We start from the raw sequence: 16,493 nt of genomic DNA, 5'->3' as shown, positions 1-16,493 counted from the left end.
GAGCACTGTGAATTGTGTAAGACTGTTGAATCACAGACCTGTACCTCTGAAACAAATAATACATTATACGTTAAAAAAAAAGAAGAAGAAGAAGAAGATAGTAGGAAGGGAAAAAATGAAGCGGGGGAAATCGGAGGGGGAGATGAACCATGAGACACTATTATAGACTCTGAGAAACAAACTAAGGGTTCTAGAGGGGAGGGGGTGGGTTAGCCTGGTGATGGGTATCAAAGAGGGCACGTTCTGCATGGAGCACTGGGTGTTATATGCAAACAATGAATCATGGAACACTACATCAAAAAAAAAACTGCAAAACCATTATTACAAATAAAATGAACATTTCCTTAGGAAAAAAAAAAAGAAGAAGATAGTAGGAAGGGAAAAATGAAGGGGGGGAAATTGGAGGGGGAGACAACCATGAGAGACTTTGGACTGTTAGAAACAAGCTGAGGGTTTTGGGGGGGTGAGGGGATGGGTTAGACCGGTGATGGGTAGTAAGGAGGGCACGTACTGCATGGAGCACTGGGTGTCATACACAAACAATGAATCATAGAACACTACAGCAAAAAGTAATGATGTAATGTATGATGACTAACATAACATAATAAAATAAAATCAAAAAACAAAAAGCAAAGGCTAGAAGATGGAGCAGTCCTGTGAGTGTCATATTAGCAAAGCTAAGGAGTCTGGGTTTCTGAGCGGTTTCAGAGACAATGAGAAGCCATCAAAAGGAGAAAGAAGTGGGACAGGAAGCAGGTGAACACATTTGTGCTTGGGTATGGAGAACAAAGGCACAGAAGTGAAAGCTTCTGGGAAACCATAATCCCATAGAATGACAAGGGACTGTCACTGTTATGAAAAGAAGGGCTATCTGTGTGGGCTAAGTGAGCAGGTGGGGACTAGCAAGAGTCATTCATAACCTCAAAGTCTTCTGTATTGAAGACAAAACACTCAAATCCCTATGAGATGCCAATTAGATGCCCAACTACTTCTGAGCAATATGTCTCAGCTTTGGGGGGGGGTGGAAAAAATTAGCAAAAGAATGAACACCCAAAAAAGGACTTTTTTTTCCCAAACCGATGAAACTATTCAGCTCCAAGATCAAGTCCAGAACATTGGAGTTACCTCTGTTCTAAGAGGAAAACAGAACCTTCTCCACTTGTGTAGATTTGGGGACTCACAGTTCACTCAAACTCTAGCTTAAAGATAGTTTGCTTTGCCTTTGCCTGGTGTACCTCCTTCCAGGCGACCTCCTAGACTTGCAAACTGACTGGAGAAAGGGGCTTCTGTGGTTAAGAGAATGTTCCAGAGACCTGATAATCTCTACAGATTTTACAGTAAAATTTGGAACTACTGGAACATTCAAATACAACCAGCAGGGACACCTAGGTGGCTCAGTCGGTTAAGTGTCTGCCTTTGGCTCAGGTCATGATCCCAGGGTCCTGGGATCGAGTCCCACATCGGGCTCCCTGCTCTGTGGGGAGCCTACTTCTCCCTCTGCCTCTCTCTCTCTCTCTCTCTCTCTGACTCTCATGAATAAATAAAACATTTTTAAAAATTTTAAAAATAAAATAAAAACAAAAAAACAAATACAACCAGCATGCAAGACCTACAGTTTGTCTGACCATGACAGACTCCGTCGGCTTCCTTCCCCACCTTCAGTTCAGCATACAAATATAAGGTCACAGTCATCTGAACTTTGGGACTATTCGAATTCTGGGGGCAATGAGGTTACCTGAGCACAGGAAGATAAATATCAAGAGATGCACAAAAGCATATGATTAGAATGATATATTTAAGGAGGTAAAAAAAAATTCTCAAAAACAGAAGAAGATATGACCAAGGTGAAGGAATACCCAGTAAAGGTGAAAATTTTCCTATGAGAAATTCCACAAGTATTATTTCTTTTAAAGTCAGTGTATTTAAAAAAAATAAAATAAAATAAAAAATAAAAGTAAAGTCAGTGTCTTTCAAAGAGGAACATATGGGAAGGGAGGAAAGAAAAAAAGGAGAGAGGGAAACAAATCATAAGAGACTCTTAAAGACAGAGAACAAACTGAGGGTTGACAGAGGGAGGTGGGTGGGGGAATATGCTAGATGGGGGACGGGCATTAAGGAGGACACTTGGGATGATCACCGGTGTTGTATGTAAGTGATGAATCACTGATTTCTACTCCAGAAACCAGTATTGCACTATACGTCCACTACCTAAAATTTAAATTAAAAAGTGTCTTTCCCTACACCAAGGCTAGAAAGATATTAATTTCTATTTTCTACTAAAAGTTTAACAATTTTGCTTTTGACTAATGGCGGTTATTTTATCTGACGTTGATTTTTATGTCACAATGTGAAATATGGATCTAATTTTTTCCCATACATTCCCCTTACTGAATACTTATTTTTCCCACTTATCTGTCATGCCACCTTAGGTCACATGTCAAAGTTCCAAATACAGGGATCTATTTTCAGACTCTCTAAGCTATTCCACTGGTCAGTTTATCTGTCTCTATACCAGTACCACATTATTTCTGTAACTTCATTATAAGGCTTGATACTTGACAGGGCAAGTCTTCAATCCTACTATTATGCTTCAAATGTGTCTTCACTATTCCAGTTTCTTTACTCTTTCATGCAAATTTTAGTATCGGTTTGTTCAACTCCATGCAAGACTCATGGGATTTTGAAGGAAACCACATTGAATTTATAGATCAATTAGATTAGAAATGACATCTTTCTGATATTGTGTCTTCCGATCCATTAACATGGAATATCCCTCTCCATTTATTTCATCTTCTTCAATGTCAAACCTTTATATTTTTCTATATGATGACCTTACACATATTCGATTAAATTTATTAAGTACTTTAAGATTTTGTTGCTTTTTTACAATAGCAATGGTGTCTTCTTTGAATTGTACTTTCTGATTGCTACACAGTTTATAAAATGCCATTGATTTCTGCAGATTACTATCTAGCCACCTTACCAAATGTTCCTATTTCTTTGTCTGAAGAGTCAATAAGGTGTTCTATGTAAACAATCATATTAACCTGCATATACTGCCAGAGGGTTTTTTTCCTCTCCTTTCCAATGCTTAGGCCTCTAATTTTTTTTTTTTTAAGAAATTTTGCCCTGCTAGGATGGCCACACAATGTTGAACAGAAAGTGTGCTAACAAATATTCTTGTCATCTTCCTGATTTTAAAGATGATGTTTCTAATGTTTCCCCATTGTTCATGTTTATTGTAGGATTTTTACAGATGACCTTAATCAAATTAAGAAAATTCCCTTGTATTTTATTGTTTTTAATCATAAGGTTACACTGAATTTTATCAAATATTTTTGTGAATCTAATGAGCTGATCATATGGATTTTTCCCTTTAATCTTTTTTTTTAAGATTTTATTTATTTGTCAGAGAGAGAGAGAGAGAGCGCTCAAGCAGGGGGAGCAGCAGGCAAAGGGAGAAGCAGGCTCCCCACTGAGCAAGGAGCCTGATGTGGGACTCAATCCCAGGACCCTGGGATCATGACCTGAGCCGAAGGCAGACACTTAATCAACTGAGCCATCCAGGTATCCCTTCCCCTTTAATCTTTTAATGTGGTAAATGATACTAATATATTTTCTAAAACTAAACCATACTTGCATTCCTGGGATAAATCCAGAAACTATAAAAAGACTTCACAAATATTCATTATAAATGCTGTCTTCAAATTGTAAAGAGACTTAAAAGCCAAGGGGAAAAATACGTAATTTGGTATTGATCAGAGAACCACTGAAGGTTTTTGACAGGGAACTAATAAGATTAAAGCTTCTAAAAGCCCAGTGGACAGATATTATTAGTTCTGTTTCACATAGATGGAATAGGGCCATTTTGGAAGCACTGGCAACATTCTCCAGTGTGACTAGTGAACAGGAAGGCTTGCTCTTCCTTGTGTTGCTCTTTGCACTTTCTGGCCTGCCAAAATGGTCCAATAATGATGTAGCCCTGTTAATACAATGTTGTGTTTACCAAAAGGTTTCAAACACAGATTGTCTGTTCAAAGGATTAAAGTTCAGCAAAAAGCAATTCATACCAAAGCCAGCCTGACCATTGGGCTGGTTAGGGAATGGGCGTCTGATCTCCCCGCTCCATCCACAGCCCTTTCCACCCTTGATATAGGGGCAAGGGTTGACATCAGAAAGATCCTAAGGTCTCTTTCTTACCCTGCCGTGCGCCTCTGTGATAACATGGGAAGTCTGGAGTAGACTATGGATCCCCGGTTTCTGGAAGGTACAAGCTTCTTGGTAGCTCACTGACCTTCCAGGGAGCAGGAAAGTAAGGAAAGAGAGGGGTTGACTGCTCAGAGAAGTGAAGAATCTTGTACAAGATCACAGAGATAGAAAGTTGCAGGGATGGAAGCTGAGCTCAGGTGTCTGACTTGAATCAGTCCAAGCTATTCACCACAGCCTACACTCTCCAGCATGTGTATACACACACACACACACACACACACATATGCCTCAGTCTAGGGTCACATGCTCAGTAAGAGTTGTTAGATACCATCATTCCCTCCCCTAAATCTTTCTCCCTCCATCTGTACCAGATCTTCATTAGTTAGCCCCCATATAGATAGCCTACTCCCACTCTCTCAAGGCCCCAATATGCTCAGTTCATGATCCTAGACATGGCTGGTATAGATCTCCCTCCCCACCTGTGAAACACAGACCACACAGAGGCATATTCCCGCTCTCTTGTCCATGTTCAAGGTCTATAAGATCTTTCACTCCAGCCAGACCTAGCCAAAATTACACACACACACACACACACACACACGCACGCACGCACACGCGCGCATGCACACGTGCTTCTCTAGGCAGATTCAGCCACAAAATGTTTTCTACTGAAAAGCTTTTATTAGCAAATTCCCTTACTCTAAGCACAAACTGGTTGATTTCTTCAAGAGCAAAGATTGGCCTCAACTTTGACCAGCCCCCAAGTTTCAGTCCCTATTAAAACCATACCAGGCTTTAAGAACTCCCACCCAGTCCAACTGAGGTGAGTCGGCCTTCAATGTTTCATCATCTGGCAAGAGACATAAAGCCTACCAAATTCTCTCCATAGTTAATATTAATTTATATATGCCCCTCCCAGAAGATCTGAAGCTCTGGCTGCTTAACAAAGGAGCATTCATCTGTGCTGAGATGTCCAGAGTTTCAGTGACACTCAAGCTGAGCCATATCTAAGATTCAAATGCACCAGCAACAATAGATGAGGCAAGAAAGTATGGGCCAGGCAGAATCCTTGTTCTTTCCTATAGGATTATACAGAAATGGTCATCAAAGCCATTTTCCACTTAAGCTTCAGCAGAAACAGACTAGTCAACTTTGTTAGACCACCACAAATCTGGCTTAATAATTTAATTAATTTTATATAATGTCCTGTTATTATTAAACATATTTACATGAACCACCACTGGTGCCACAGTGAACACAGGACATGAATAATTCCTCTAGCCCAGCACGTAAAAAGGCCAACAACCCCTTCAAAAACCCACAGAGAGTATTACAAGGTGGCCGAGACTTAATTCACATTCTCACTGATGTCATTCAAGAAGTCATACATATGAGATAGTCAAGACTCATAGCCTTAAGAAGGATGAGCACAGAGGCACCTGGGTGGCTCAGTCGGTTAAGCATCCAACTCTTGATTTCACCTCAGGTCATGATCTCAGGGTCGTGAGATGGAGCCCTGCCTCTGGCTCTGTGCTCAACAGGGAGTCGGCTTGGGATTCTCCTTCTCCCTCTTGCCCCTCCCCCCCCGCCTGCTCACACACACTCTCTCTCTCAAACACATAAATAAACCTTTTAAGAATATATATTAAAAAGAGGGATGAACACAGCTGGCTTTTCCTTCCTGGTTCTCCAATTCTCTTTTCCCTTGGTCTAGCCTATGACAGTGTCTCTCCCCTCTGTCCTACTACAGTGGCTGTCCCCCAGTCTAGATGCCCTCCCTGCAAGTGCTTCCTATACACCATTGCAAAATCAATCCCTAAAAGGTCATTCTGATCACATCTTTCAGATTCCTCCTGCCCACAGGTCTCTTCAGGGGCCATGAAGATCATAAGCTAGAAGTTCACTTAGAGCCCCTGCTTCCATTTGTTCTACCTAGTGGGTGTCCATGTAGGATTTCCTTTCAAAGGACTATATAGCTAAAAAACTGAAACATTATCAGCCTACGGGATAAAGTCATAATATCTTGCTTAGCATTCAAGGTCCTCCTTGACCTGGACTGAATCTAAATCCCAGCCCTATCTCTTACTCAAATATTTACTGAGTACCCATTTTCTACTGCAGATGAATCATCCACTCTGGGCAGATTCTCTCTCCCTTCTCTTCTGTCATAGTCTAAATATCTGTTCTCCAGGACAGTTAAGCTTTGCCTCTCCTATGAAGTCTTCTGAATCCTTCAGTCCTAAGTGATCTCTGTCTTCCCTAAATTCCTCAAGTATTTCTGTCCTATAACTCAACTGGCATAAAGAATACTCCCCTGTATTTGATTATGTTTTCATGGTACCTATCTAACAACCCACTCCTCTCACACTAGACTCAACATACCTGGTGGGCAAGGAACATGGGGCTAAGGATTCTTTATATGGCTCAGCCTGCACAGCATAGGGCCATGCCCACAGCAGGCCCTCATTACATATTTGTCATCGATGAACTCTGACCTGAAAACCCTTCGCTTGTCCTTACAAGTGATAAACGGCAGAGCACAGTGGAAGAATCTGCCTCAACCAATGGCTCCAAGGCTAACGATTTAAAAAAGCAAAAGTGGGGTCGGTTTTCATAGTTAAACTAACAGTCAATACACATAAAATATTAATTACAGAAGTTATAAAAATATCTAAGTTCTAAATAATGGGCCCTCTCAGCACACCACCTCCCCCAGCCTTTTCTCCTGCCCTCCCTTGTCCTCTACCATCCAGATCCACATACCCAATGTCTGCCTTGACTCCCTCACATTTTGCACAGTAACTCATACTCAACCTATCCAAAATGGAGGCTCTCCACCATCCCTACTCTTCCTCAAGGCTACTCTTCTTTCTGCACTCAGAGCTAAAACCAACCACCCACTCACCTATCCAAGGCAGAAACTGGGATGTCATCCTTGATAACCTCTTCCCTCTCTCTCTCACACCCCTCACATACAGCCCCAAGTGCTCCTTTAATCTATCTCCACTCCATTGCCTTCTCACAGCAACTGCAACCACAACAATAGCCCAGGCCATCATGATCCCTTGCCTGCCTTACTAAGATAACCTGCTCCCTGACTCCAGAGTGACCTTTACAGAATGTCAGTGTGAGCAAGGGATGTTCTATGTGAAAGCTCTCACTGGTTCCTCACTGGGTTCAGAATAAATCTCAGAGACCTAGCCTGGCCCTTCAGAACTCTATCATTGCCCTGAAGACTTCTTGCTACCATTCTACTAAAATATTTGCACCTGCCTATGTATACCAGGCTCCTTTGCCCTACCCTACTAATTCTTAAATCATTCTTACCAGCCCTTCAAGCCTCTTGCTGGAAGTCTTCCCTATCACTCTCCACTACCCACTAGATTAATTTCCCTTCTGTGTTCCCACAGTACTCGGTGCTTCCCTCCATGTAATATTGTAATTACCTCTTACTTTTCTGTCTCTCCCACACAGCGCATTGCTGGGACATGTTTAACAGTTACTTGCGAGGAAGAGAGCCCTGATTTATAACATTTGCCAATTTCCATGGTGTCAATACTCCCACTGTGGCAGATTTCAAGCTAACAACATGATCTTACTGAACATGTGGAGTTACAAAAAGATGTGTAACCACACCATTATACTACTATACAGTATTTCCACCACAGAGACACAAGAGACATAATCTGAAAGGCATAGACCACAGTAAAATAACTAGGAAGAGATGAGTTTGGGGTATTCATTATACTCGTTTATAATTTATTCTTAAGTTATAGAATTTATCTTTTAATAAAGGCTATACTTCATAGAATGACTCACAAAATTCCTGACAATTTTAAAAGCGGCTCTTGCAAATGGGTGAGTGCTGGTTCCAGCACACCACTGCCAACCTTAGACTTTGAGGTCCATGAGAACCAGGATGGTATTTTATTTCCCTCTGTATTCTGAGTCTCTGGCACATGGCAGATGCTCAGTAAATAATCACTGAGTAAATGATTGGATAGGTAAGTGAATAAGGTATAATTACCAACTATTCCAATCTTTCCTCACTTTTCCTCATTAAGATAATTATGACTTTGTCCCTCTCAGCTTCCCCTCTTTGTACCCCACAGAAGGGGGTGGGGTTCTTTCTTAGCTAGTCTAGTCCCCTGCCTTGGTGATAGGGAATAAAGAGGATGCAGGGAGAGAGAAAGGCATCATCAACTAGAGAAGAGGGAAGAAAGCAAGAAGGGTAGTTACTTACTGTGTCAGTTCTTAGGCTCTTTTCATTCCTGAGGAAAATTCATACAAATAATAGAAAAGAGAGGACACTTCTATAGAAAGCATGTTATCAGGGCAGGCGATGGAAAAGCCTCTGAGCTGGCCGGATGTGCAGGGAGTTCGGGGGATCTGCCAAATGAGGAGCTCCAGAGGATCCAGGGTATGAGAGAGGGGGAAGGAGAGGAAAGGGGAGACCGAGAAATGCTGCTGAGCTGAGCATTAGGAACTGCATCCCCTCTGAAAGCCTTCAAGAGACGCAAAGGAAGGTCAGAGAGTGTGGGCTGGCGCTGGGCACAGAAAAAGAGTCCGAGCACATGATGTTCAAGCTACAGAGGAGAGAGAATAAAGAGAGGCCAAGTCACCTAAAGAAGACAAAACATTGCTCTGAGTCAGAGTAAGACTATGTCAAATCACTAAAATCCCCCAACAAAGAACGTGTCGTTTAGAAAGGGAAACTGAAAAACAAGAATCAGACAGAGAAAGCCCCTTGTCAAGCTCATCGCACACTATCTAGGAAAGAGATGATTTAATCATCATGGTCTGACCTGGTTCAGCCTCAGGTCGGATCCATGTTGTAAAGCTTGAAGACTGTAAACATTCGAATGCCATAACTCAGTCCCTAGCTCACTATGCAGCCTTTGATCAATTTGGTCCTCCTCCAGGAAGGAAGCGAGGAAGCGGTAGCAGGCCCTCAGGAACATCCTGACAGTCGTCTTCACTGCAAATTAATAAAGTGCCTTTCTGGCTGTTGTACTTTCAGTTCTCATGAAGAGTTCAGCATGACTCTGCTTCTCCAAGTCTGGGCAGCAGTGGGCCAGTGACAAAACAGCATTTCTGTATCTCCAGGGCTCAGGGCCAACTACAGATCTAGCAGGTATCCCAATCCTAAAGTTCAAGGCCAAAATGACCAAATTTAAATTTCTACCTCTGGGCTAATAAAGGACCTGTCACTTGAAGATGTCCAGGCAGCAGGATTCAGGACTAGACTATGCAGTCCTAGCATCAAGAACCACCACCTACACATGGGCCACTATAAAGCCCCATTATTCTTCATACCCTTTCAGTGGTGCCGCCTCTCTTCACAGCACCCTGCAACAGCCCACATGGACACATGGAAGATGCGCATTGTAAGCTATAGCTCCTGGCTAACAATTAATAACAGCATTTACTGAAAGCTGATAATATGGTAAAGCACTTTGCCTCCATGATCTCGTTTTATCTTCAGAAGAGCCCTCGGGGCTCCTGCGTGGCTGGGTCGGTTGAGCGTCTGCCTTCACCTCAGGTCATGACCCCAGGGTCCTGGGATCGAGCCCCACTTCAGGCTCTCTGCTCAGCGGGAAGCCTGCTTCTCCCTTTCCCTCTGCCTGTCTCTCCCCCTGCTTGTGCGCTCTCTCTCTGTCAAATAAATTAATAGAATCTATACAAAAATAAAACAGCCTTATTATCTCCTTAAGCACTGAGATAAAACGTCTCAAAGTCCCACGTAACTACTAAGTAGAGAATTAACACTCAAACCCAGATCTATCCAACTGCAGGGCCTATGCCCCTAACAGCAATGTTCATTGACCTGGGACAATGTCCACAGCCTATCTGGCCAAGAGAGCTCAATCCTTATGCCCCGCTCTCTGAGGTTCTTCACTGTGCAGCCCAACCAGGCCAAACAAAAAGGACTGGACCCTGCAGGACCTGTGACATAGCACTACTTCACTCCACTGACTGCAGGCAAACTGCAGTGTGTATTAGAGTTGATCTTATTAATCGTAGTGAACTTGGAGCATTCACCTAAGTCCATCGTGATTCGTCAAAGCTGGCGAGCAGCTGCTGCCTTTCCTACGATGTGCTCCTTGCTAAACCAGCTCAAGAATAGGTATGTTGCTAATCACATTCCTAAGAGCCCAATTCATAGGCAGTTTCCTTCAAAACCGAGGGCGGGGGTGGTGGTTCGGGGTGGGGGGGGCGTCTCTTACATGGGCCGTGTAAAACACAAGAGAAACACTTGTGTTCAGACAGAATGAGACAAAGAGAGAGGAAGACTAAGAGAAAAACACCCCTTGTTATGTGGCATTTGGGGAGCCAAGCTTCTACTCGGGTTGAACAGGAGAGCCGAGCTCTTCCAGGCGTGTGGTTTTGATAGAGGCTATGACAGATTTTCATATGTTAAAAAGAAAAGTCCAGGAGAGTTGTGCTGAGAGTTTGAAAATCCTCATAAATGATCAAAAGTTATAGATGTCTAGCTTAACAACAACTGAACCTGTTTAATGGGAAAAAGTCTAAGAATAAGGTATGTTCAAGTTATTTTTTATTATCGTTTATTAATGCTCTTTTCAGTCTAACCTAGTTTTAGGGTTCATCCAGCAACTGAAAAGAACTAGGTCACTTCTACAATGGCAAATTTCATCAAATAAAGTACTCACTTTAGAAAACTTACCCCAAAATGTTCTTGCCTGCCTCTGTCTGAACAATCTAAAACCTAGCAAACAAAATCCTGAAAATCCAAATCTGGATATGGGGAAATCAAGTGGCTTCAGTGACTTTGTTTTTTGCAGTTAAAAACCTTACTTTGCCAATAAATATTTTCAGAATGGAAAATTTGGTTTCAATTACCATGGTTGAAATGCACATCTGCTTCAGGCAGCAGTGATGCCCAAAAACGTCTACGAAAGTTTCTATCCATGACTACTCGGGATGGGAAAGGACTCAAGGACATGCCATGGGAAGAGAGAAAAGGTGAGAGTGCTCAGTGCTGGCTCTTCCCTGGGTCTTGCCAGCATTTTACCTGGCAATGCAAAACTCAGCATTTGGAGAATATCAGCTAAGTCATGTCTTCTCAAGAAATATGATCTTCCTCTTCATCGATCAAGGGTGGAAAAAAAGCTCTTCTGGCTCTGAAGCTCCCTGAAGTCCAGAACAAGTTCTCCTTAGTAAGGACGAACTATTCTCCTGGGAACTGCTCCCACCAAATCATGTCATAGTGCTGGGCGCACGGTGCCCCTCTCAAGCAGGTGCATCCCATTGCTTCTGATGAAGAAAACCTCAATTTTAAGAAAAATGGACAACTAACTCCCCCTTTTTATGATGCTTCTTCCCAAAGTTGTTGTTCTCTGCAAGTCTTGCAGATATGTGCCCGGAAAAAATATTTGTTAAGATTTCATTTTTAAGTAATCTCTACACCCAATGGAGGCCCAAACTCATAACCCCAAGATCAAGAGTCGCATGCTCTACCAACTGAGCCAGCCAGGCACCCCTGGAAAAAAATTTTTTTAATTGTGGCAATATACATAACATGACATTTTCCATTTTAACCACTTTTAAATGTATAGTTCAGTGGCATTAAGTACATTCATGCTGTTGTGCAACTATCACCACCATCCATCTCTGGAGTATAAATAAGGCTGCTTAGCCCACAAGGCTGATTTCAAGAACAGAAATAAAATCCTAATGGCAACAGCACTTGCCATTTTCACTATCTGCTCTACAAACACAGAGGCCCATATACACACACAATTTATCACTGGAGTAGCTGAGAGCCAAAGACCCTTCTTCACAGAACAGAAGGCAGGGTCATCTTCCTCTGACTGATGAAGAAACACTGATTCTTCACAAAGGGAGATGGCAATCCTAGCATCAGCAGGTTCTTTGAGAGCTGGACGGCTTGGGGGATATAGCAGAGGTGAGAGCAAATTCATAGGTTCTTCTTGAGATTTTGGCTGAACAAAAGTATATCTGGTTCATGATTCCAAACCACTAAGGCATCCAGATGCCTCAGGATGTCTATAAAAAGGAGGATTAAGGTAGGTGCCGGGGGGGGGGGGGGGGGGCCTAGCAGAGGAAATGCCAAGCCCCATGTGGTATCTCACTATGAGGAGATGGATGGTTCAGGTAGAAGCAAGAGAATGGGCCTGATAAGCTCTCCCCAATTTTCTCATGGGAAAAGTCCCATGTAGTCTGCTTCAGATGATAAATATAGAAAGTCCTTAAAATAAGCTTCAGTTAGAATCCCAGCACGAGTCATGGGGTACAAGAGGGCAAGAGATGAACACCAGAGATAACAAGTACCATTTACCTGGTAGTCTGTGCCACAAAAATTTTACTAGATGCTTTCTACATATTACCTCATTTGATCATGACAACAACTCCGTGAGAGATACTGTTATTACTCCCTTTATACCAAAAAGAAAAATTATTTGTGAAAACAATGTGACACACTCAAGGTCACACGGTTTATAAAGCAGATTCATGACAAGGTCTATGTTATTCTAAATCCCATGCTTTCGATTAAGAGCCTTTGAAGGGAGAAGTTATTTTCATACCCTCGTGGCAAAGAAAGAAAATTGTTCGTTAAAAATCTCTTGGCTGAAAAATGTTAATGCTTAAAAACAGCCCCAATTAAGCTGCAGCAGGTTAAGTGTGGAACAAGCACAGATTCAGGATTCCTCCAGTCGCTGGAGGTTTGACATGTGATCCTAGGCCAGTCCCTCAGCTTCTGGGGTGGGGAGGGGGGCAGTCTGGGTTTCCCAGGGAACTTGTAAAACAAGGCCGCTTCCCCTGTTCTCCGCCTACAAAGCATTCCACGGGGTCAATGACCCGTGCTGAGATAATAAGGCCGATAGCCAGAGATGAACCTATTGGCCAAAGGTTTCAATCTCATCTCTCACCAACTTTCTTCTTAGTTATCAGACTTTCCCCTCAAAAGTTATCAGCTAATTGCCAAATAATTATGCGGCACCTACTATGCATGCAGCCACACAGCAATGAGTAAGGAGTATTCGGAGGTACGGGCACGGTCCTTAACCTTGAGGACCTGTCTCTGAGTCTGGGGACTTGTAAGATACAAAACAAAAGCAGAAAAACATCGGGGGCAGGGAGGAGGGCTATGATTCAGCATCCAACTATGGCTACAAACTGGAGAGACTAGAATTCAGAAGAACATCACCTCAAACTAGAAAAGCTGAGGTTATCAGCACAAAGTAGGGTGTTAAATAACAGCCTTGTTAGATGGATAACTTTTGGAAAAGAAGAAGGGAAAGGCATTCCAGGTAAAAGGAATTCCAGGAACAAAGGATCTGGGACCAGATAGAGTAGTATACAGGATATGTGGTCACAAAAGAGACCAGAACATCACTGGGTGGGGGTATGGGTGAGCAGAGGGAATGCAGACGGGGCCAGATTTCAGAAGACGTGAATGCCTGACATGGCAAGCTGGGAACAAAAGGTAGCGAGATGGGTGACGGGGTAAACACTGGAAGCTGCTCAGTTTGGATTGCTTGCCTACTCTCTGCCTCCAGTAAGGGAAAAACAAAATCCAGGGGTCATAAAGGCCAGGACATCAGCCATCCCAGCAGAGAGGCACCAGAGTGTCGAAAAACAAGAGATCTCCTAGAGGGCAAAGGCTCATTACATTTCTGAAAAGAGAACAGGAACACAGTAGATGCCCCAAAATGCTCAGGAAGCAGTACTCTGATCCGCTGCTGCTCGACTCACAAGGACCTTTCAGGCCCAACATGCCACCGGTGTGGCAGAATCAGCCTGATCCAGAATCTCTAAAGCGCCATTCACATCACCCCTGCCCTTCTGCTAGCTTATCAGAACAACAGGAGGTGAAGACACTACGCATCTCTGTGCCCAGCCTAGGAGACAGGGCTCCAGATGCTCTGCTGCCCAGAAGGTCAAATTGAGTCCAACATCTAAGCTCCTGTTGCAGACAGCACTGAGGGAAAAGCTACATCTGCAGCACATTCAGACTAAAAGTCCCAGACTCTTCCTGTGGGAGTCACAGCAAGAAACGCAGTCTTTGGGGCCTCTTCAGACAGGAAGACACCCAACCACCGCGCCAATTCTAACAGGGTCTAGAGATGTTTAATGGCATCACCCTGCCCCGTGAGATGCAGACGTCGGGACAGTATGTGCAAAGGAAAGTATGCTGAGTTAGGTGAACAGACATCATTTCACCAGCCAGTTATCATCTGCATCAAAACTGGCCACTCAGAGCAGCGCCCCCCTCCTCCAGTGGTGCACTGCCTCACCTGACCCCTCCCTGCCTAATGCCTCCTGCCGTTGCCCCACCTCAAGGAAAATGGCAAGCCTTGTTCTCCACCAGCCACAGACGCACAGAACGTAGAGGCTGACACAACAGGAGGAGACGTTTTAGCACAGAGGAATGACCCGCCCCCACACTGCATCAAGCACCTCCAAAATAAAAGAATCAGGTCCCTCAGATAATAGTTTAAAATGTACATGCACGTGCCTGCCAGAAAATAAACTCTTGCTAGTTAGATCCAGCTCAGCAGAAGTACTTAAATTCCCTTCTCTGGATTTCCTATTTCATAAGGAATCCCTGACAGAAGGAGCAAGAGTTCCTCTAAAGCATATACATTCCAGGATCATTCATAAACTTTTCAATGAAAATGAAAGTCAGTTCAGAGCAAGTGTCATCTGAATGGGTTTCTCTCCTTCTTATTTGAACTTGTGCGTGTGTACAGGCACACACACACACATCCTTTTAGGATAGACATGAGCACAGCACGCTTAAGATTTAAGCACCCCAGTGTGAAAATGTAAGCAGTCCATGCCAGGCCAGCCCTGCTGTGACATCAGGAACCCCCCACCAAAGAAAAACCACCCCCAGAAAGTACCCAAGAAAGGGAAACGCCTCCTTGAAACAGCCTGAGAAAGGCAATCCTGATCCAGCCCATGCAAAACTATTCCCAAACACCAGCCAGGAAGTCCCTTCTTTCAGGGGGCTCCAATGCCCAGCAAACCCAGACTTGCCTTGGCAGAAGCCAGATCTCTGGAAAAGGGGGCTTCCCTGCTCTGACTCTGCCACCCACTGGGATACATCAGTGGCCAGGTCTTCCGACCCTGCCTCGCCAATGCAGATACAAAAGCTGGAAGCTGCACCACAAGCACACGTTCACACACACACACACACACACACACACCAACACACATTTAATATATACATACCTTTCACCCTCCATTGTGCGAGGCCCAGCCAGGGTGGCAGCCGCTGAACTGTGCATGCACCCGGAGATCTAGCTCTGTTCTCCGATCTCCTGGCCAACCAACAGGAGATCCTGATCAGCAACAGTGATTCAGCATGGCTGCAAACGAAGCCTCCTCCCTCTCGATCCTCCTTCCTCTGACTTACTCCCAGCAGCTTCTACCGCAGAAGCAGCAGCAGCAGAAAATGTCTTACCCAGAGCTCCCTGCAGCCCTTTCAGCAGCTAAAAGCAGCAACCCACTTGCTCCCCCTCCCCCGCAGGCTTGCTGCTCCTCGGTCTCCTAGGAACAGCGCAGCTCCAGCGACCCAAGTGCGGTGCCACCTTTCGAGCTGCCTCCACATCTGCCCAGGCATCCCCAGCTCAGGCGACTAGCCCACCCCGGGGCCTCCCGCCTCCTGCGCCCATTCTGCAAAGGTTCAGGCAGTTCCTCACCAGCCCAAGAAATACTGGCCCCCGCCCCCTCCCCAGCCCCCATAGGCTACAAGTCCGTCAGCCCGGCCAGATCGCTGGAATGAGGAGGCCCCTCTGTGGCTTGTAGTGGAGTTTATCCACCTGGGGAAATTGGCTTGTAGGTCACAGCTCACGTTCCAATTCCGCCTCACAAAATCTACGGTAGCTCTGAGAGTCTGACAGATGGAGAGAAGTTAGGGGAAAAAGAGCCGGATAGAACTGAGAATGCGGAGAGAAATTTTATAAAGAGAACAGGAGACAGAGGTGAAACTGAAACAAACGCTCTTTTGCCTCAAGGGGCCAAAGACTATTGCAGCAAAGGCATGACAATGAATACTGCACACATTGATTTCCCTACACCATACTGAAAGTCCACAAATTTCATAGCACAACCCTAAAATATCTTCCTAAAGCACTGAAATTTAACTTCAGCTGTGGCTCCAACTAGCAAGTCTCCCACCAAACCCCCATCTCCAGCCAAAGATCTCTCATACCCTGTAATCTCCAGCTGCTGAGCCTCAATTTAGACTTACTTAACTCTAAAGCATCATCTTGGGAAGGCACAAGGCTAGT

The 16,493-nt window shown here is 44.1% G+C and overlaps 1 protein-coding gene across 5 annotated transcripts in view; it reads right to left on the bottom strand.

The window, feature by feature from the left end:
• KLHL3 (kelch like family member 3) overlaps positions 1-16,160 on the bottom strand; it is a 119,945-nt gene extending 103,785 nt beyond the window's left edge. For 4 of the 5 annotated variants that reach the window (XM_073887814.1, XM_073887815.1, XM_073887813.1 and 1 more), the window contains exon 1: positions 15,433-15,714. In XM_073887814.1, the coding sequence (XP_073743915.1) occupies positions 15,433-15,488 (56 nt within the window). In that variant the 5' untranslated portion in view covers positions 15,489-15,714. Of the gene's footprint in view, positions 1-15,432; positions 15,715-16,022 lie in introns of those variants that run through there. The other variant, XM_073887812.1, reaches the window with a different exon arrangement.
• Positions 16,161-16,493: the final 333 nt, after the last annotated feature.

This window comes from Callorhinus ursinus, unplaced genomic scaffold (assembly GCF_003265705.2).
Source record: "Callorhinus ursinus isolate GAN/ISIS: 27379988/994484 unplaced genomic scaffold, GSC_fseal_2.0 scaffold83, whole genome shotgun sequence".
In the NCBI taxonomy this organism is placed as follows: domain Eukaryota; kingdom Metazoa; phylum Chordata; class Mammalia; order Carnivora; family Otariidae; genus Callorhinus; species Callorhinus ursinus.
Note: the sequence above shows the minus strand (reverse complement) of the source record. Positions and strands in the feature narration are given on the sequence as shown.